Source organism: Prionailurus viverrinus, chromosome A1 (assembly GCF_022837055.1).
Source record: "Prionailurus viverrinus isolate Anna chromosome A1, UM_Priviv_1.0, whole genome shotgun sequence".
NCBI lineage: Eukaryota > Metazoa > Chordata > Mammalia > Carnivora > Felidae > Prionailurus > Prionailurus viverrinus.
Window position 1 is genome coordinate 105,430,473 of NC_062561.1, and position 21,801 is coordinate 105,452,273.

At 38.5% G+C, this 21,801-nt stretch overlaps 1 protein-coding gene across 1 annotated transcript in view; it reads left to right on the forward strand.

The window, feature by feature from the left end:
* MEGF10 (multiple EGF like domains 10) overlaps window positions 1-21,801 on the forward strand; it is a 178,944-nt gene that overhangs the window by 69,709 nt on the left and 87,434 nt on the right. Inside the window, exon 5 of the mRNA XM_047877659.1 lies at window positions 19,163-19,255. Coding sequence (XP_047733615.1) covers window positions 19,163-19,255 — 93 coding nt within the window. The remainder of the gene's footprint in view (window positions 1-19,162; window positions 19,256-21,801) is intronic.

The window sequence follows — 21,801 nt, forward strand, 5'->3', positions numbered from 1 at the left end:
TTTTGATCTTTTGAGGAGCTTCCATACTGTTTTTCCATAGTGTCTGTATCAGCATACAGTCCCACCAACAGTGCCCAAGGGTTGGGCACTTCTCTGTGTCCTCACCAACACTTCTCCCTTGTCTTTCTGATGAGTGCCATCCTAGCAGGTGTGAGGGGATATGTATATGACTCTTTTGGAAAAAATGTCTATTCAGGTTCTCTTTTTTAATTGGATTGTTTGGTTTTTACTATTGAGTTGTATGAGTGCTTATATATTTTGGATATTAGCCCCTTATCAGACATAAAATTTGCAAATATTTTCTTCCATCCTGTACGTTGACTTTTCACTCTGTCAATTGTTTCTTTTGCTGTGCAGAGGCTTTTTAGTTTGATGTAACCCCACTTACTTATTTTTACTGTCAGTCATTGCTCGTGCTTTCAGTGTCCTATCAAAAAAAAAAAAAAATCATGGCCAAGACCAATGTAAAGTACTTTCCCCCTATGCTTTCTTCTAGGAGTTTTATGGTGTCAGGTTTTATATTTTAAAATGTTTTTAATGTTATTTATTTTTGAGAGAGAGCAAGTGAGCGGATGAGGGGCAGAGAGAGATTGAAACAGAAAATCCGAAGCAGGCTTTGTGCTGTTAGCACAAAGCCCGACATGGGGCTTGAACCCATGAACCATGAGATCATGACCTGAACCAAGTCAGATGCCACCCAGGCACCCCAGGTTTTATAGTTAAGTCTTTAATCCATTTTGAGGTTATATTTTTTAGTGTAAGATAGGGGTCCAATTTCATTCTTCTGTATGTGATTATCTAGTTTCCTTAGTACCATTTATTGAAGAGACTATCCTTTCCCCATTGAGAATTCTTGGTTCTCTCATCAAATATTGTTGGCCATCTATGCCAGGACTTACTTATGAGCTTTCAATTCTGTTCCTATGGTCCCTGTGCCAGTGCCAGGCTGTTTGGTTATGGTAGCTGTGTAATATAGTTTGAAATCAAGAAGCACGGTGCCTCCAGGTTTGTTTTTTTCTCTTAAGATTGCATTGGCTATTCAGTGTTTTGTGGGTTTTTGTTTGGCTGTTTTGTTTGTTTTTAAGTAGATGTCACACACAGTGCACAGCCCAATGTGGGGCTTGAAGTCATGACCCTGAGCGTAAGATCTGAGCTGAGATCAAGAGTCGGTCGCTTAACTGACTGAGCCAACCAGGTGCCCTGTTTTATGGTTTTATAAATAATTTAGGATTGTTGTTTCTATTTCTGTGAAAAATGCTATTGGAATGCTGTAGGGATAGGATTGAATAGGCTTTGGGTACTATGAACATTCTACCAATATTAGTACTTCCATCTTTCCATTTACTGGTGTCTTCTTAAATTTTCTTCATCAAAGTTTTATATTCGGTGTACAAAAGTTTCACTTCCTTGGTTAAATTTATTCTTAAGTATTCTATTGTTTTTGATGCTATTGTGAATAGAACTGTTTTATTTATTTCTTTTTCAGATATTTCATCATTACCATGTATAACTGAAACCGATTTCTTTATGTTGATTTTGTATCCTGTAACTTTACCAAATTTGTTGATTATTTCTAACTGGTTTTGGTGGAGTCTTTAGAATTTTCTCTCTATAAGATAATATTATCGACAAACAGAGACAATTTTATTTCTTCTCTTCCAGTACCAATGCTTTTATTTCCTTTCCTTACCAGATTGCTCTGGACGGGACTTCCAGGACTAAGTTGAATGAAAGTAGTGAAAGTGGACATTGTTGTCTTGTTCCTGATCTTAGAGGAAGAGCTTTCACTTTTTACCGCTGGGTATGATGTTAGCTGTAGGCATGTCATATATGCCTTTATTACATTGACCTACATTCCTTACATACCCAATTTGTTGAGAGTTTATATCATGAAAGGATGCGTATTTTGTCAAATGCTCTCTCTACATCTACTGGGATAATCACTCCGCGTGCCTTTCATTGGACTAATGTATTACGTATTTTTATGTTTAACCATATTTGCATCTCAAGGATAAATCCCCCTTGCCCAGTGTGTATGATCCTTTTAATGTGTTGCTGAGTCTTCTTTGCTAATATTTTGCTGAGAACTTTTGCTTCTGTATTCATCAAGGATATTGACCTATAATTTACTGATCTTATAGTGTCCTTATCTGGTTTTGATATCAGGACAACGCTGGCTTTGTAAAATGAGTTTGGGAGTGTTTTCTTCAGTTTTGGAGAAGAGTTTGAGAAAAATTGGCATGAATTATTCTTTAAATGTCTGGTACATTCACCAGGGCAACCTTCTGGTCCTGGACTTTTCTTCGTGGTAAAGTTTTCTGTTGCCTTACCATAATTGGTTTGTTGAGATTTTCTGTTTCTTTATGATTCACTCTTGGTAGGTTTTATGTATACATTTCTTCTAAGTTCTCCAATTGGTTGATCTATAATTGTTCATAGTATTGTCTTAAAATCTTTTTTATTTCAGTGTTACCAGTTGTAACATCTCCTCTTTCATTTCTAATTTTATTTACTTTTCAATAGGTAGTCTAGCTAAAGATTTGTCAATTTTGATAATCTTTTCAAAAAACCAGCTCTCAGTCTATTGTTTTTTCATCTCTATTTCTTTTATTTATGTTTTGATATTTGTCATTTCCTTCCTTGTGCTAACTTTGCGCTTAGTTGGCTCTTTTTTTTTTCTTTTCTGATTCCTTGATATGTAGGAACCTTCCTCTTGTTTTCTGAGATCTTCTATTAATGAAGATTATTACTATGAACTTCCCTATTAGAACACCTTTTGCTGTATCCCATAAGTTTTGGTATGTTGTGTTTCCTTTTTTGTTTGTTTCAATAAATTTTTAGTTTTTTTATTTCATTGACCTATTGGTCGTTTAGAAGTACGTTGTTATATTTCCACATAACTGTGAATTTTCTACTTTTCCTCCTGTTAGTGATTTCTAGTTTCAACCAATGGTGGTTGGAAAAGATGCTTGATATGATTCCAGTCTTCTTAACTTTGCTAAGACTTGTTTTGTAACCTATCATGTGATATCCTGAGGAATGTTCCTTATGCAGTTGAGAAGAACAAGTATTCTGCTGCTTTTGGGTCAAATATTTCTTATATGTCTAAAGTAAAGTTCAAGTCCAACATTTCCTTATTGGTTTTCAGAGTGTGAATGATTTATCCATTGTTTAAAGTAGAGTTTTGAAGTCCTCTACTATTAATATATTATTGTCTATTTTTCCCTTCAGATCTGTTGGTATATGATTAATATATTTAAGTGCTTCAAGTTGTTATATCATCTTGATGAATTGACCCCTTTACATTATATGGTGATCTTATTTCTCTCTTATTACCATTTTTGGCTTACAGTCTATTTTCTCAGATACAAGTATGGGTAGGTATCCCTGTTTTCTTTGGTTTCCGCTTGGCAAGAATATCTTTTTTCATCCTTTCACTTTGAGTTTCTATGTATGCTTAAAGCTGAAGTGAGTCTGTTCTGAGCAGCATATAGTTTGATCTCCCTCCTCCTCCTCCTCCTTCTGCTTCTTCTTCTTCTTCATCAATCCAGCTATGCTGTACCTTTTGATTGGAGAATTTATCCATTTACATTTAGAGTACTTTTCGGTAGGTAAGGACTTAATAATGCTGTCTTATTGTTTTCTGATTGGTAGTTCCCTTCTCCCTTTCTCCCTCTATTTCTGCATTCCTTTGTGAATTGATACTTTTCTATAGTGGTCATTTGATTCCCTTCTCTTTTGTGTATCTACTGTGGGTTTTTGCTTTGTGATTGCCATGAGGCCTATATAAAGATAGATATAATAATCTATTTTATGTTGATAGAGACTTAACAAAACTCTACTCTTTCTTTCCCCTTCTTTTATGTTTTTGGTTAAAGTTTATTTATTTACTGAGAGAGAGTTAGAAAGAGAGAGAGAGGGAAAGAGCAAGCGAGCGAGCATGTATGAGCAGGGGAGGGGCAGAGAGAGAGAGAGAGAGAGAGAGAGAGAGAGAATCCCAAGCAGGATCTGCACTGTCAGCACAGAGCCCAATGTGGGGCTCAAATTCAAGAACCATGAGATCATGACCTTAGCTGAAGTCAAGAGTTGGACACTTAACTGAGTCACCCAGGCACCTCTCCTTCTTTTATGTTTTTATTTCACACTTTATTACCTCTTTTTATGTTATGTATTCATTAACAAATTATTGTAGCTATATATTTTTTAACACTCGTGTCTTTTAACCTTTATATTAAAGAGGTTAACACACCCACCACCATATTACATTATTAGAGTAAAATTGTGTAAGTGTAAAGTGTATAGCTTGTTATTTTGATACATTTATATATTGTAATAGATTACCAATGTAACAATATTTATCACATTATATAATTATAGTGCAATATTATTTTCTGTATTCATTATAATGTTTGTTCATTAGATCTCAATGACTTATTTATTACTTATTGCAAGTTTGTACCTTCTTTTTAGTTTATTTCTTTATTTTGAGAGAGTGAGAGAGAGAGAGAGCGTAAGTTGGGTAGGGGCAGAGAGAGAGAGAGAATCCTAAGCAGGCCTGCGCTGTCAGAGTAAAAGTCATATGCTTAACCGACTGAGCCACCCAGGCACCCTGCAAATTTGTACCCTTAAACACAGTCACTCCCACTGTGTTTTAAGGGTACAAATTTGCAGGGTGCCTGCAAATTTTAAGCTTCTCTCTTTGTTTTTGATTTTTGACATTTTTTTGATAATGTGTCTTGGAGAAGATACCTTTGAGTTTGTTTGATGACTAATGAGGTTTATGATCTCCAGTATCCAAATCTCTCCTCAGATTTGGGATATTCTCAGCCATTATTTCTTTAAGTAAGCTTTCTGCCTCTTTCTCCCTCTCTTTTCTTTTAGGGATTCCAATAATTAGCAAATTGCTTCTTTAATGGTATCCTATAGAACAGGTAGTCTTTCTTCACCTTTTTTTTTTTCATTCTTTGTCTTTGTTCTCCTCTGGCTTGAAAATGTAAAAAATATCTGTTTTCTATTTCACAGATTATTTTCTTCTGCCTGATCTATTCTTCTCTTGATGCTCTCTTGCATTTTTTATTCGATTCTTTGTTTTCTTCAGATTGAGAATTTCTATTGGGTTCTTTTTAGTTATTTTTTGTTAAACTTCTAATTTTCTTTGTGTATTGTTTTCCTAATCTTATTGAATTGTTCTTTTTTCTTGTAGTGGACTGGGCTTCCTTAACAGATATTTTGAATTCTTTATTGAGTAAATCACAGCTTTCCATGTCTTTGAGGTTGGTTATTGGAATATTCATGTGTTCCTTTGGTGGTGTCATGTTTTCCTGGTATTTAATGTTCCTTGAAGTCTTTTGTTCCCGTTATCTTCACATTTGTATTGGCACTCATCTTCTCCAGTCTTTATTAACTGCTTTAGAAGAGCAGCATGTTCTTTCAGCTCTGCTAGGGATTCTGAGGCTTTCTCAGAACCTGTATCGATTTGGGCTGCTTCTCTCTTCTTGCTCCCTCTTGTGGCAGAATTGTGAAACTTGTATGCCTTCTAATCTGGAACACACCAGGTCAGGAGCTGACAGCCTCTCCTTTGCTCTCCCAAGGGCAGAGCAAAAGCTCAAGTTTATAGTCTCTCCTTGGTCCACAGATTCGGGCTGGCTTTATGCACATTTTCACTAGCCATCTCGCAAGGCTCATTCTTACCACTGTTGGGAACATGCACAGAGAGGTGGACACAGAGTTTGTGGGGGGGGGGGTAGTTTGAGGTGCATGGAGTGTTGGGAGTGTTCTTGGGCCAGTGGGGTGAATCCACAGGCTGGGAATTCCCAGTGGCTCATGGGTGGGCTTCTTGTTGGACTCTGAAACACAGATAGTAGGATCCACGTTCCTTTAATGCCCTCCAAGATACTTATCTGCTGCTCTCCCAGCCTCTTCCCTCTCCCTAGTCATGTGGTTCACAACTCTATATTCTCGATGTGTCAAGGAGAGAAATGGGGCTCTTTGACAAAGTTCTACACAGTTGGGGGAGCTATGTGCTCACTCACACACTCTCACTTTTCCTGGCATGAGAAATCACAGGCTAAGAAGGGCTCTGTTGATACTGAGGTGCACTGCCCTGGGGAAGGGATGATGAGTAAAGTCTAACTTTTCCTCTTATCCTCTCCATTATGTCCACAGTTGTTTGTTTGTTTGTTTGTTTGTTTGCTCCAGTGATGTTCTGGAGCTTCCTTATTGGAAATCTGATCTTCCACAAAGGCTCTATCATCCATGGGTGATTGCTTAAGACAGTGTTCTCCAGGGACTCCTGGACCATGGCCAAGATGGACTGGAGACAGTTAATGGGCCACTTCAGGGTTCATAGCTAGGGCTGAGGTCTGTATGTTTTATTATCTGATGCTTGGGTAGGCAAGACTCCTTTCGAGTCCTTTGAAGTATGGTGCTGAATTCCACAGCTCCCATGAAGGCACTTTTGTCCATGGATGGATGCCAAATTGTTGCTGAGGGGCAGTGCTGTGATGGATGTCTTTTTCAGGAATATTGCTAATGTCACTCCTCTTTAATTTCCTTTAAGGGTAAGGATGATATCTGTTTTAACAACTCCGGAAAGGGCAAAATTTAGTCGAGTCATGATGGGATGTAGCAGACATTCTTCCCTTCACAATGGCATAGAAAATGTACCTATTTCCTGGCTTCATCAACTGGGCCAGCATTGGTGGGGCCTCCCCTCCAAGGTTTGAACCATATTGACAGAGGTATTTCATGGTCAACAGTTGTTCACCAAACATAGAGGCATCAGTGAGTATGCCTATGAAGCTGATCTTGATATTAAATTCAAAACAGCTATATACATGATAGATTTGACTCAAGGGCAAAAAACGAAAACTAAGAAAAAGGGACAGTTAAGTTTAAAATGCCATCTGTTAAAGAACTTAAAAGCTGTTTATTCTGAACAGCTGCAGTCCATCACTGATCTGCAGTCCAATAGTCTAGGCCAGAGGTGGCAGACTAGTGGGCTGGATGATTTGGTGTATAATCATGTTTTGTTTGGTACACAGAATGTTTTCCTTTTTTTGGTTGTTTGTTTTAAGATTACTTATTTATTCTGAGAGAAATAAAGAGCACTGGCATGTGAGCATGAGCGTGAGTTGGGGAGGGGCAGAGAGAGAGGAAGAGAGAGAATCCCAAGCAGGCTCCACACTGAGAGCTGGTTCAATCTCATGGCTGTGAGATCATGACCTGAGCTGAAAACAAAAGCCAGATGCTTAACTGAGCCACCCAGGCGCCCTGAGTGTCTTACATTAAAAAAAAAAATTTGAACATAAAACTTGGGACTTTCCTCTTCCATGGAGAAACCAGGCAATTGATAGCATTGGCTTGGTGGCAGAAGGCTAGAGACACTGAAGGGGAATTACCCCTTTATTTATTTTTAATAGGGATATAATTAACATATAACACTATATTAGTTCCTGGTGTACAACACCATGATTCAACATATGTAAGTGTTGTGAAATGATCACCAAAGTAAGTCTAGTTAACATCCGTCACCACACGTGCTTGTTTCAACAACACATATACTAAAACATCCATCATCACACATAGTTGTAAAATACTTTTTTCCTTGGGATGAGAACTTCTAAGATCTACTCTTACCAACTTTCAAATAGGCAATACAGTATTATTAATATAGCCACTTAATTATTTTATAATAGGAAGTTTGTTCCTTTTGACTCCCTGGAGCTGCCCCTTTTAATTTTTTTTAATGTTTATTTATTTTTGAGAGACAGTAAGAGAGAGTGTGAATGGGGGAGGGGCAGAGAGAGAGGGAGACACAGAATCCGAAGCAGGCTCCAGGCTCCGAGCTGTCAGCACAGAGCCCGACATGGGGCTTGTACCCATGAACCATGAGATCATGGCCTGAGCCAAAGTCTGATGCTTAACCAACTGAGTCACCCAGATGCCCCTGGAGCTGCCCCTTTTAGATGAGTAAGTGCTCCCTGAGTTTTATCAGGCCTCACCTGAACTTCTCACTCTGCTCATCGATCCCACTTGGTTCCTAGAGGCGTTTGAGCTTGTGTTCCCCCGTTTCCATGGGGCATTCTATTAGCAAAAGTCCAGCTGCCCGTTTTCTCTCAGACCCTTGATCCTCCTCTCTTTGAAGAAGTTCTACCACTTAATTTGTATATTGGTCTTAAGTCTTCAATACTGAAAGGCAAATAACTCTGATGAGGAAATAATCTTAGCTGCTATTATTAGTCATTGACCTTTCACTATGAGGACTCCATTCATCGTCAAGCTAATGGAGACAGGCCTGTAGGAAGAACATAAGGGCACCGGAGTCCAAAAGGAAGTGTCCAGGGACCAGCGAGGAGGAAGCAGGGGTGAGGACACTGAATGGGAAAAGCATAGCTCTGACACCCATTACCCTCTCAACTTTCCCTAGAGCTGGCCTTTGTTATTAACATGTGATTGAGATGTATTGGTTAACCAGAAGCAAAGTATCTGGAAACAAGTGTCATTGAGATGAAATAGGGTGGACCGGGGGAAATGCCATGTGGTGGAAAACATGCTTTGGGAAAGAGTATTTGTGAAAGAATTCCAGGGCTCCATAGAGAGTGGTCGAACCACGAGGAATGCCTTTCTAAAAACAGGGGAGCCTGGTATGGCACTTCCTGTAGAATCATCATACTTTCCTCACAGACATAAACATGACAAGACCAGGAGGGAGATGATTTATCACACACGAAGGTGCCTTCCTTCTGGTTTCTTCTCTACACTGTGTGCTGGTGATTTTGAAATCCTGCTCAAATGGAATCAGTTTAGAGTTGTCTCATCACCCTGGTTGTAGGCTGAGTTGTTACAGATTCGTGCTTTGGAAAATTAGAGTTTATTCCAGCGCTTATGAACTTTTTGAAACTATGGTCCGTTAGGATCATGTTACTCATGTGACTTAAATCTAATTTAACCTAAAGAGACAATGGCAGAATCGTGGCCAAAATAGATAATGCCTGTATATGTGTGGAATTAAGCTAAAAACTCTTCCCATTTTCAAATAAATGAATAGGATTATGCGCTCTACAGATGGTATTTCAGTCCCTTGTGTAGGATTCATTACAGGAGTCCATTTCTACACAAACTTTTTTTTTTCTAAGTAATTCACATTGTAGAGGAAAATTTTAGTAGAATATTGCATGTGAGATTTTAATATGAGCATTTCCCCAAATAAATATTTCTTGGAAGCTTCTAAAGCCAGTACCTTCTTAAGTATTTACAGAGCCCATCCATCAATGACCATAGATTCTTACTGAAATTGTAATGTGTGCACAGCATTTTAATGTTACTTGAGAGTTTTTAAATCTTCCCTCCTGAATAGAGATAAGTCTCTTTGTCCTTCTTTGGAAGTTCTCCTCACACTCTGGATTGTTTTTTAACAGCTTTACTGAGGTAAAATTGACAAAAAATAACTGTACAAATTTAAGTGTACCATTTGATAGTTATTGGTATGCATTTCATGTATATAACCATGAAACCATCCATGTCAGTCCTGATAGTGAACTTACTCATCACATACAAACATTTCCTCACATGCCTTTGTATTCCTTCCAACCGCTCCTACCTGCTCCCCACTTATTCAGGTACCCACTGATCTGCTTTCTGTCCCTCTTGATTAGTTTGTATTTTCTAGACATTTATATAAATGGAATCATATAGTATGTTCCGTTTTATGCCTAATCTCTTTCACTCAACGTAATCATATTGGCATTCGTCCATATTGTTGTACCATTAACTCATTCCATTTTACTGAGTAGTGTTCTATTACATGGATATACCACCATTTATTATTTATCCTTTCATGTGTTTGTGGACCATTTTGGGCAATTACCAATCAAGCTGCTCTGAGAACTCATGTACAAGTTCTTCCTCATACACTACGTTCAGAGATGCTTTATTTGTAATAGCTGAACCCTGCAAACAATCCAAACACCCATGAACACGTTAGGAAATTGCCAGACTTTGCCAAAGTTTTTGTCCGTTTTATATTCTCACTAGCACTGTAGGAGAGTTGTAGCCTCTCCACATCTATGCCATCACTTCGTAGAGTCTTCCGCATTTCAGTCATTTGAACAGTTATGTGGTATTATCTTGTTATTTTAATTTGCACTGTTCTGGTGATGAACAATAATGAGCATCTTTTCATGAACTTATTTACCATTAGTACATCTTTGCTAAAGTGTTCATATCTTTTGCCTATTTATTTATTTATTTATTTATTTGTAATTACACTGATTGTTTTCTTACTACTCTTTATATATTCTGGATGCAACTTCTTTATCAGATAATATTAAAAAATATATTAGTTTCATTCTGTGACTTGTCTTTTCATTCTCCTTATGTTTTTTTTGAAAAGCAAAAATTTTTAATTTTGTTGGACAAAGTGATTCATTTACTCTTTTCCATTTTGTGTTTTTGGTGCTGTATCTAAGGAATCTTTGCCCACCTCAAGATCACAAAGGTTTTATCTTCTGTTTTCTTGTACAGATTTTAAACTTTAAGGTTTTACATTTAGGTCTAGGATTCATTTTGAGTTAATTTTTGTATTTGGTGTGCAATTACCCACATTTGCTGATGTGCATATGGATATTCCAATTTTCCATCACTGTTTCTTTCTTCACTGAATTGCCTTGTGGCTCTGTAAAAAGATAATTGTGCATATATGTGTAAATTAATTTCTGGACTGTCTTTTCCTTTCCACTGATCTGTTTGTCTATATTTACACCAATGTCACATGTATTTATAAGCATTATAAGTCCTTAAATTAAGTAGTATTTGTATTTCTTTTTTTTTTTTTTTAATTTTTTTTTCAACGTTTTTATTTATTTCTGGGACAGAGAGAGACAGAGCATGAACGGGGGAGGGGCAGAGAGAGAGGGAGACACAGAATCAGAAACAGGCTCCAGGCTCCGAGCCATCAGCCCAGAGCCTGACGCGGGGCTCGAACTCACGGACCGCGAGATCGTGACCTGGCTGAAGTCGGCCGCTTAACCGACTGCGCCACCCAGGCGCCCCTGTATTTCTTTTTAAAGTTGTTTTGGCCCTTCTAGGCATTTCACATGAACATAAATCTTAAAAGCAGCTTGTCAATATTTATAAGAAAAGCTGCTGGGATATTGATTAGTATTGTATTGAATCTATGTCTATGTATAGATCTCTTTGGGGAGAATTGATATGTTAACAATATTGAATCACCAGAGTTATAAACAAGGTCTGTCTCTGTTTCGAGACGGCATGTATGTTCTGCTGCTGTGAATTCTGTAAGTGTCAAATAGGTCAAATTGACTGTCAATTCTCTACTTTCTCTCAGCAGTGTTGTTAATTCTTAGTGTACACGTCTTTCACATTTTTGGTTAGACTTGCCCTTTTCGATGCTATTGTAGATGGCTTTTAAAATTTCAATTTCTGATTGTTCATTGCTGGTGTATAGAAGTATATTTTTTTGTACAATTTTGTATATGTAACTTCCCTAAACTCATTATTTTTAGTGGCTTTTTTCGTAGATTCCATCAGATATTTTACATATAGAGATATATTTATATAATCTGTAAATAAAGGGAGTTTTGCTTCTTTCTTCCCAGTCTGGATATCTTTTATTTCCTTTTTGCTGCCTTATTATACTTGCTAGAACTTCCAGTGCAGTGATGAATAGAAATTATAAGAGCAAACTTCCTCGTCTTGCTCTTAATCATGCATGTATGGGTGGGAACATTCATTATTTTATTACATTAGTAGTGGGATTTTCATATTTGCCCTTAATCAGGAAAAGGAAAAGGAAAAGGAAAATCTCCTTTTTGTTCCTGGTTCACAGAACATTTTTATCAGAAATGGATACTGGATTTTGCCAAATGCTTTTTCAGCCTTTTTTTGAGATAATAATTTTCTGCTATTATTATTTTTTTTTAATTGAGGAACTCACTCACCTGAAAGATCCCCCAAAAGGGCAATGTATTAGTTAGGAATCGTGTTTGGCTGCAATAAATAGATGCCTGAAAAATAGAAACAGGTACATACTAAGGGTTTATTATCTTTATGTAATGAGAAGTCCAGAAGTTGTTGCTTTGTGGCATACATTCATGCACACAATGAATTCAGAGCAAAAGTTTCCACAATTCTCTGGGTCCTTCCTTCAAGTTCTTGATGGTATTTGCAGATTCAACCATTTTGTCCACACACTAGGCATCAGAATGGAGAAAGAGAAGGAGAATTACACTTACCAATTAAGTCTGTCCCCCACACTGTTTTCTTCCTGCACACTTCAATCCAGAAAGAGGGCTGGGAAATGTAGTTTATTGCTGGGTACCTTATTGTCCCTGGTGAGAGTGGGATTCTGTTAATAAGGATGGAAAGAAGGATGGACGTTAGGTATACAGTTAGCAACGTTTGCCAAAGATGCTGCTAGCAAATGCTCTTTGTGCCTGTGTGCCTAAGGGCCATGGAAGCCCTATTTAGGAATGGAGGGAAAGGAATTTGAGCTAAGTATTTTTTATTACATTGACTCGATGCAGATTTCTAAGTTCCCCATGTTCTCTCCCTTTCCATGACTGATCAGCCATCACCGCAGGTCATATATGCACCACTGGTGGCTGGGGAGCAAGAGCTCTGACCCCAAGCAGTGGGTGTGGCAACTTTGGGGATAGGATGGAAGGAGAAGGGAAAAGGCAACAGCTGTTGTTGGCCACTCTTTCCTGCAAGTGTATTATAAAGGTGTTCACTTTCTCTGTTCAGATGTTCTTTCATGAGAACCTCCTTGATTTCACTCCAGTTGCAATTAAACGCTCCCCTCCTGCATTTCCCGCAGTATGTTTTGTGACTGCTTTATTGAGGTATAGTTCTTATAGTATTCTTTAAAGTATACAATTCAGTGACCCTTGGTATCTTCACAGAGTTGTGCGACTATCACACAATCAATTTTAGAACATCTTCATCACCCCACATTGACACCAATCCCTCCCAATCCTAGACCACTAATGCACTCTCTGTAGATTTGTCCCTTGGACATGTCATAGAAATGGAATTCTTGAGTATGCTCTCGCAGTATTTTGCTGATACAGCTGCATTCTGCTCTGTGTCTATGGAGTTTGCGGAGCTTGTATTTGACTTCCTCTGCAGAGTCGGAGTCCCTCGTCTGCCATCTCTGTGTCTATAGTAGTGCTAGCAACGTGCCTGTTACATCAGTAAATACTAAATGGGAGGAAAGAGACGTCCTTTCCTTTTTATAAACAAACACAATAGGAGAGGCTGCAGCGTAAATTTGGAAATATGGAAACAAGATTTTTCCTGTCTATACCTGAACACTATAGTATCAGTCAGATTTTTGAATGGCTGGATATGACTCCTAGCCACCCAGTTCACCTGCCCTAGTATCTGACCCAGCATAAAACATCTACCATTGTTTTCACTTCTGCTCCCCCCCTTTCCCCCACTTAAAATCCATCATAAGTTTTGGTCTACTGCGAGCCAGGTACAAGAGTTTAATTCTTCCTTCTACCTTTACCACCAGCTATGAATGTTGAGAAAACCCGTTCCATATTTCTAGTCTTGGCTTCTTTGTCTGAAAAAAATGTGGCAATTATGTTTGGGAAAGGGACCTTTAACTCTAATAATATGTGTTCTTTTATAGCAACTCAGAATAAATGAGTGCAGGCAAGATTTTGACCCGTGTTATTAATTCAGAATACCAGAATAAAAGGAATTTCTGTGGAAAGATGAGTTGTCTGGAAGGCTTGCATTCCCATTGGACAGTTATTTTCAAAAGATACTTTGACCATGGAAACATTTTTCAAATTAACTTACACTAATTGATATTATATCCATTAGAACAACAGTAAGCACTGTATTTAGAGATATAATTGGTTTATAAAGGAATCTTTAGTCTTCCCACACTTTTTTTTTTTTTTAGGTGTAAATCCAAAGTGAAATGTACATGACAGAAGAGAAAACTATTGAGTATCGTTAGTGGCTCTTGGTATTAAAGCCAAGTATTTACACGTGAAAGAAATGAGGTCCGTGGCACTGGTAATGGGATTTAAGTGGAATTAGGATCTAAGGCTGAAATAGGAGCCTAATTAGAGAAGATCTTAAGGTCATCATGTCAGTCCTCACCTGTCCATCAGGCAGACAGACTGTCCACAGCTTTCACTTCTCATCAGTGTCTCTTGCCTGCCAGTTCTTGAGGGAGAAGATGCCTTGGCTACCCTCAAGACACTGATGCGTCTACAGCAGTGCTTAGTGTGGGCCCAGAGCTGCTACTTACATCCGATCTCTAAAAAAGACTACTAAAATCTCAGAATATGAAATCTGATGATCTTCTTCAAGGGAGATGGGGAAATTAAATCATATGGGATAGTTCGTCTTTGCTAGCATTTTCCTGATTTGAAAAATAAGAAGAAAGGACATGAAGAGGGAATAAGAAGCCTGTTTTCCATGGATAGGAGAGCCACACTTATGATGGGTCTTTAGTACTTATTATTATTATTATTATTATTATTATTTTTAGGTAACTATTCTTGAAATCTAAGTGATTAAACATTTGTTAAGGGGAACCTCTGTTCCTTTTCTCTTTCTAGGGCACTTTGGGATTTTCTTTTATTAATTAATTAATTTATTTATTTATTTATTTATTTGTGTTTATTTATTTTTGAGGGACAGAGAGAGACACAGCATGAGCAGGGGAGGGGCAGAGAGAGAGGGAGACACAGAATCCAAAGCAGGCTCCAGGCTCTGAGCTGTCAGCACAGAGTCCGACACGGGGCTCGAACCCACCAACCGTGAGATCATGACCTGAGCCGAAGTGGGACGCTTAACCGACTGAGCCACCCAGGTGCCTACTTTGGGATTTTCTACAGGACAAATCGACATCTTTATTCTACTTTATTTCTCACATGCAGTGCTTTAGTTATGGAAGCATAGCCCCCAGAGTGGGTGGCATCCGAAGCTAACTGAGGGAAGGTGGGACAGGGGTAGGGATCGAGCTCAGCTGATGTCCTTGGGCAAGGGTCACTGTCAACATATACACCACAGTGAGTGTCCCTGCAACGTGGCAAATTGGGATGTTTGAAAGCACAGAGTTTTATAGTTTACTGTCTTCCCTTCTGATGTCTCCTTTTGCTCCTGCTGGTCCAGCTGTTTCTTGGTGAAGGTTATTATTAGATGTGGAGAGTCCAGAGCTGGTGGGATAAGAGCTTGGAACACAGATGGCACTTGTGTGACAGAATCTAATGCTGTGTGAGGATTCTGCACTGTGGCAGTAGAATTCGTGTTCTTTCCTTCTGGAATCCACACCAACAATACTCCACATTACTTAGATAATTACTTGACTTGAGGCTTCACTGCTCAGGGGCAATTTCATTGGCTTTAGCTTTAATTAAAAAAAAAATCATTAGGGAAGCAGAATCCCCCTTCCAGTTTCTCATTAATTTACAGATGAATTTGTTGGCCGCTAACTATCTATTGACATTTTGCTCCAGACTTTGGCCAAATGTTAGTTCAAGGCATTTATAAAAATAATCTGGATTTTGACATTACTATCACAGGATTATTGTTTTTATCTGTTGTAGCTGACTGGACTGCTTGGTGTTCATTTCATAAAACACAAAGTTTATCCCATCAGGAATCAAACATGAGAGCATTCATATTCATTACTCAGCAATCTCAAAAATGTGAAATTTGAGGATATGGGCAACCCTGTTTTCAGCGGCCGCCATATCCAATTTCTGTGTTCTCGGGTAGCTCTTCTTTCATACGAAAGGCGACTAGGATCTGATCTTTACAACTTCTTAGATGTGCGAATGGCATTTTGAATAGTTTTACTATCTTGAGTAAGGAGAAATTGGTAAATCGGGGCAGGAAGACTTAGGTTTGCAACATGCCTCAGACAGAGATGTCCTGAGTGCGTAAGACGAGTGAGATAAGGCACTGTCATATTTACGTATTACGGTGGGTGCCAGCGCTCTGGGTGAGGTGGGAGTGTCCTGTGGCTGTGTGCACAGGCTGCCACATAACATGGTGTGATCCAGCATCCAGCGCATGTCCCCTGTGCAGTTAGACTGAGCCTTCTGTGGCATTGAATCGACCCTTGCATACTCCAGGTATGGTGGTTTGCTGGCTTGTATGTGCAAATCTACATCTTAGAGAACAGTGCAGAGCCATGACCTTACAAATGAATGGCACATCTGCAATACCAAACACATGCATAGAGATGGCAGGAGATGCTGAACCCTGAGGTTGGCACGTACTGACTTAACCTGGCAGCATGAGGCAACATATTAGAGAGCCGGTGTATTCATATGTTACAGGCTGATTTTGCTTTTAATTACAGCGAAATATGTGATTGTCTGAATCAAGTATTGGGGAAGTTGCTGAGCATCTCCTTGCAATGCTAGTGTTAATATCTCTACACCTGCCCAACGTCCCAAGCTCACTTGACGTGACGTCCCTCACCACATGGCCTTCTGGTGAAGGAAGTGAGTCTTTAGTTCTTCAAATTGATGGTCACTTTTTTCCCTTGTGGTGTCCTCTACCTGATGGTTTGTTGTGATAATTCTATATGTTTCTTACAATATTCCCAGCTAATTCTCAGTCCTAACAACTGACTTTGATTTTGAAGGTCTACATCTTTTTTTTTTTGATTTAACTTTATTTTTTATTTTTTAAAATTTACATCCAAATTAGTATATAGTGAAGCAATGATTTCAGTAGATTCCTTAGTGGCCCTTACCCATTTAGCCCATCTCCCCTCCCACAACCCCTCCAGCAACCCTCAGTTTGTTCTCCATGTTTATGAGTCTCTTCTGTTTTGTCCCCCTCCCTGTTTTTATATTATTTTTGTTTCCCTTCCCTTATACGCATCTGTTTTGTGTCTTAAAGTCCTCATATGAATGAAGTCATATGATTTTTGTCTTTCTCTGACTAATTTCACTTAGCATAATACCCTCCAGTTCCATCCGCATAGTTGCAAATGGCGAGATTTCATTCTTTTTGATTGGTGAGTAATACTCCATTGTGTGTGTGTGTGTGTGTGTGTGTGTGTGTGTGTGTGTGTGTATATACCACATTTTGTTTATCCATTCATCTGTCAATGGATATTTGGGCTCTTTCCATACTTTGGCTATTGTTGATAGTGCTGCTCTAAACTTGGGGGTGCATGTGTCCCTTCGAAACAGCACACCTGTATCCCGTGGATAAATGCCTAGTAGTGCAATTGCTGGGTTGCAGGGTAGTTCTATTTTTAATTTTTTGAGCAACCTCCATACTGTTTTCCAGAGCGGCTGCACCAGTTTGCATTCCCACCAGCAATGCAAAAGAGATCCTCTTTCCCCGCATCCTCACCAACATCTGTTGTTGCCTGAGTTGTTAATGTTAGTCATTCTGACAGGTTTAAGGTGGTATCTCATTGTGGTTTTGATTTATATTTCCCTGATGCTGAGTGATGTTGAGCATTTTTTCATGGAAGGTCTACATCTTCTAAAGCTACTGCTCTGAACATTGCACCCAAACAGATCTGCTCACTTTCATTTGATTTCTTTCTACCCCCCCCCCTTTTTTTTTTTTTTTGCTTTTTCTTCATCTAAAATGCCTTCCCCGGGGCGCCTGGGTGGCGCAGTCAGTTAAGCGTCCGACTTCAGCCAGGTCATGATCTCGCGGTCCGCGAGTTTGAGCCCCGCGTCGGGCTCTGGGCTGATGGCTCAGAGCCTGGAGCCTGTTTCCAATTCTGTGTCTCCCTCTCTCTCTGCCCCTCCCCTGTTCATGCTCTGTCTCTCTCTGTCCCAAAAATAAAAATAAACGTTGGAAAAAAAAATAATAAAATGCCTTCCCCTAGATCTCTGCATGTCTAAATTCTTTTTGATAAAAATAATAGGAGTGGTTATCATTTTTTGGTCCAGAAACTGTATGTAAAATATATACACATATATATACATATGTAAATATATACTATGTATATCAGTGTATATACAGTATATATACAAATGTAAACTATACACATAATTGTGCCTAAATCAACATGAAAAATATTTAATGATGTGGGAAGATTTTTACCTTTATATTAATGGAAAGGAAAATTGAAAAATATTAAGATTCTTTTTTTTTCTTTGAGGAGAAAAATATATAGGGAAAATTTCCTGAGTGTCTCCATACATAGAAATGTTACCATTTGATGGAACCATAGGTAGGTTTACTTTGCTTATTGGTTTAAAATCTGTTTTACTTTTGTAATAAGATGTGAGTTAATAAAATTTATCTGTAAAGCATAGGATACCTTATTCCGTCTCATCCTTACATAAAATTTTGGAATATCTGAACCCCAAACTACACTGTGTTTTTCTCACAATTACTCAAATATCCAGCCATTCTAAAGGGTGTTTAATCAAAGTGAGCGGCGCTAACATTGGAGGTAATGCTTATGTTTGGCACAGAATATAGTTGATGTTCCTTTCTACCAGGCTACAGACCTTTGCTTTGGAAATGTCAGTCTACCTGTCCGCTCATGTTTGCCGTGATAACCCTTACTTCCACGGGTCAGGCCACACCTAAGACATTTACTAATGAAACAGAAATGAAGATTTACTAATCCCTGAAGACCTCCGTGACATTTTTTGAATATTTTTGTTAATAGGAAAAGGGCATCTCGTTCTGCTGTGTCATAGTTGGGAGTAACGTGCACCCAAAGAAATTTGACTTTGCTTTCCAGGGAAGGTATTATGGGTCTATTCTGGGGTCTACTCTGTCGCTCTGGAGTCCCACTATCTCCCTTTGGGGCTTTTTTCCTGAACCCATATGTATGCTTCTCCTGAAACAAAGAGGATATATTCGGTAGTCACTGATAATTTTTTTAAAAATGTGGGTGAGGCAGTTTTTCTTGCAACTCCTTTCCTAATTTAGCATGACGTAGAATGAAATCGTAGAAATGAAGGAATTTATTTGGAGATCTCAAAATCAGAAGGGGAATTGTTTGGTTGCACAGCGGACCCTGACAGGGCCAAGGAATGGATTGAAGGAAATTGTCAAGCATGCATGTTGTTTTTAAGTGATACTTGAGACTGGGATGTGAAACAGCTGTGTTGTTGGGTTTTTTTTTTTCTTCTTGTGCCAACTTTCCTTATTTGATTGATTTTCTCTCTGACAGCCCACTGTGCTGATAAATGTGTCCACGGTCGCTGCATTGCTCCGAACACCTGTCAGTGTGAGCCTGGCTGGGGTGGGACCAACTGCTCTAGTGGTAAGTTTCCACCTGTTCTTGTCCATCTCGGAGTGTTTTTGCTGCATGGGCCCCCCTGTCTGCAGCTTATCCTGAACCATGGGTTTCCCTCTAGTTGCCTATGCAGAGTATGGTGTGGGTTCCCAGTCCAACTCATGAAGACAGTTTCTTGTACATCAGTGTATATATTATGTTCAGAACTGTTGTTAATTGAGGATAAAGAAAGGTCCTTAGAAAGAAGATGTCAATAGTCCGATGCTGGTACTTTTGTAAATATGAATATGTGTTCCAGAATTTAGGCTCCTTGGTTCAGGAAAGCTGTTGTAACATAACTGTTATGTCCTAACTGTTCTTTTTACATGTTGACTGATCAAGGTTACTTCCATGGTGATTAAAATTTACCACTTGTTGCCTTTAAATCAGAAGTAAAATTGATATTTTCAATGCTTAGTATGTTTATTTTTCTCTGATATCTGGTATACAAATAATCAGTACTTGCTCAGAAAATGTTGGGGAGAAATATTGGTCATAACTGAAAATTCACAAACATTTTGGTATTAAATCAAATAGTAATATGGTATATAATTTGTGTCCATTATGTTAGAATTATAATCCTATAATTCCATAATTAGAATTAGATTCTATAATTCTATATAATTCTATAATTAGAATTATTATAATATAGAATTCTATAATTCTATAATTTTATAATTAGAATTATAATTCTAACATAATGGTATTTTGGACTATGAACAGCTTGCACTTAAAACCTAGTATTCTTTATTAAGAGGATTAGGCAGTGGAATTTCATATAATACAGTTGCTCTTCTAAATTTCACAGTTAAAACTTTGGTTTTCTGGCTAGCTCATTGCCGCGCGTGTAATTGTGGCTACTTCCTGTCTCTTCGTACTCCCTTTTGCTTTGAAAAACGTGAGGGGGAATCAAAGTGCAACTGAATTTTAATGCTCAAAGTATTACGTTTAGAGAAAGGAAAGAATAGTTTTAAAAATTAGCAGGATCGGATGACAACACAAATTCAGCCTCATTTCATACATTACTATTTTCTGAAACTAGTTCGAAGGGATTTCAAGCCATTTGGATAAAACGGTTTTTAAGAATTCTTACTTGCTTATAATTGGAATCGGGGAGATTACTGTTTATCTTGTTGAAACTACTTGTTTTAGGCTTGTGATCTCTTGGCTGTCCCCAAAACAGCATTTCCAGGACTAGTCCCTTGTGCTGCCTGTGCACAGAACATTCTGTGTGAAAGAGCCTTTTTATTGTATCTTCAACAGGGAGTGTGTGTGTGTGTGTGTGTGTGTGTGTGCGCGCGCGCGCGCTGGTGTGTGTGTGTGTGTGTGTGTGTGTGTGTGTGTGTGTGTGTCTTTCTGCCCCTGAAAGGCTTCCAATTCCAATGGATAACTGTCTTGCAGGGTTTTGTTTTGCTTCTGCTGGAGATCAGGAGGAAAGTGGGCATTTTGTTCACATGCCGCAGAGGCAAATGTTTGGGATGTGGGATTTGGCTCACAGCCATTTTTCTGGCCGACTGACCTCGAATGCAATGTCGCTTTCATTAACTTTTCCAGCTTAAAAATCAGTTGCGCCTACACATTTTGAAGAAAAAATAACTTTATTATATAAACTAGTGGCAATGAAAAGAGTGGACGTATTTGAAAAGTGAGATTTGTTACTAATTCCCTGGCAAGTATGTTGCAGTGGTTATTCAGAGTTAGTTTACCAAGAACTACGCCTGCCTCAAGCTGAGAGAACAGACCAGATGAGTGTTTGTGTGAAGAAAAGTCTACATGAGTTTCAGACTTTCCAGAACTGATTTAGGCCTTCTAGAAAACAAACTGTTGCCTTATTTTGGAGGTGAGGCTTTCTAAAACGTAACTTGTTGCTTTCTTTTGGAATTTACTGATTTTTGCATGAAGCTTCTAGAATTCTGAGGACACCTCTTCTTTCCGTCCTAGAATACGATATTGATGCAAGGTTAAGTCTATTCTTTACAACTCACGTTTTGGCTTTAAAATGAACAAAAGCATAAATAAACACAGACAGTCTTCAAAGGTGCTCTGAGGAAAACATTTCTGATACCTTTTTTAAGCACATAAGAAAATGCTGTTCCGAGCTAGAGCGCTGTGTCTTGTTACCTGGGTTTTGTCTGCAGCAGTGGCTTTAATATCACTTGTTAGAAGGTGTATAGTTTAATTACTCTAGGCTAAATAATTCCTGAAACAAAACGCACGCTCGAGTAATCTACTAAGTAGCACAGTTTATATGACCTCCTTTCCAAAGGTTCTATTTCTCTGTCCCCTCCTCTCTGGGTATTATTATGAACACACTGGATGATATATATTAGATCCATAAAATGATTGCCTTGATAATCAGACTAGTTGCTTGCATCGGTCAGGGTCCAATCCGGAGACAGAAACGACAATACCTTTTTTTTAAGCAACCTTTTTTATTTTGGAATAGTTTTAGATTTACGGAAAAGTTGCAAGATGGCAGAGAGTTACCATATGCCTGTATCCAGTTTTCCCCCTTGTTAATATCTTGCCATTAG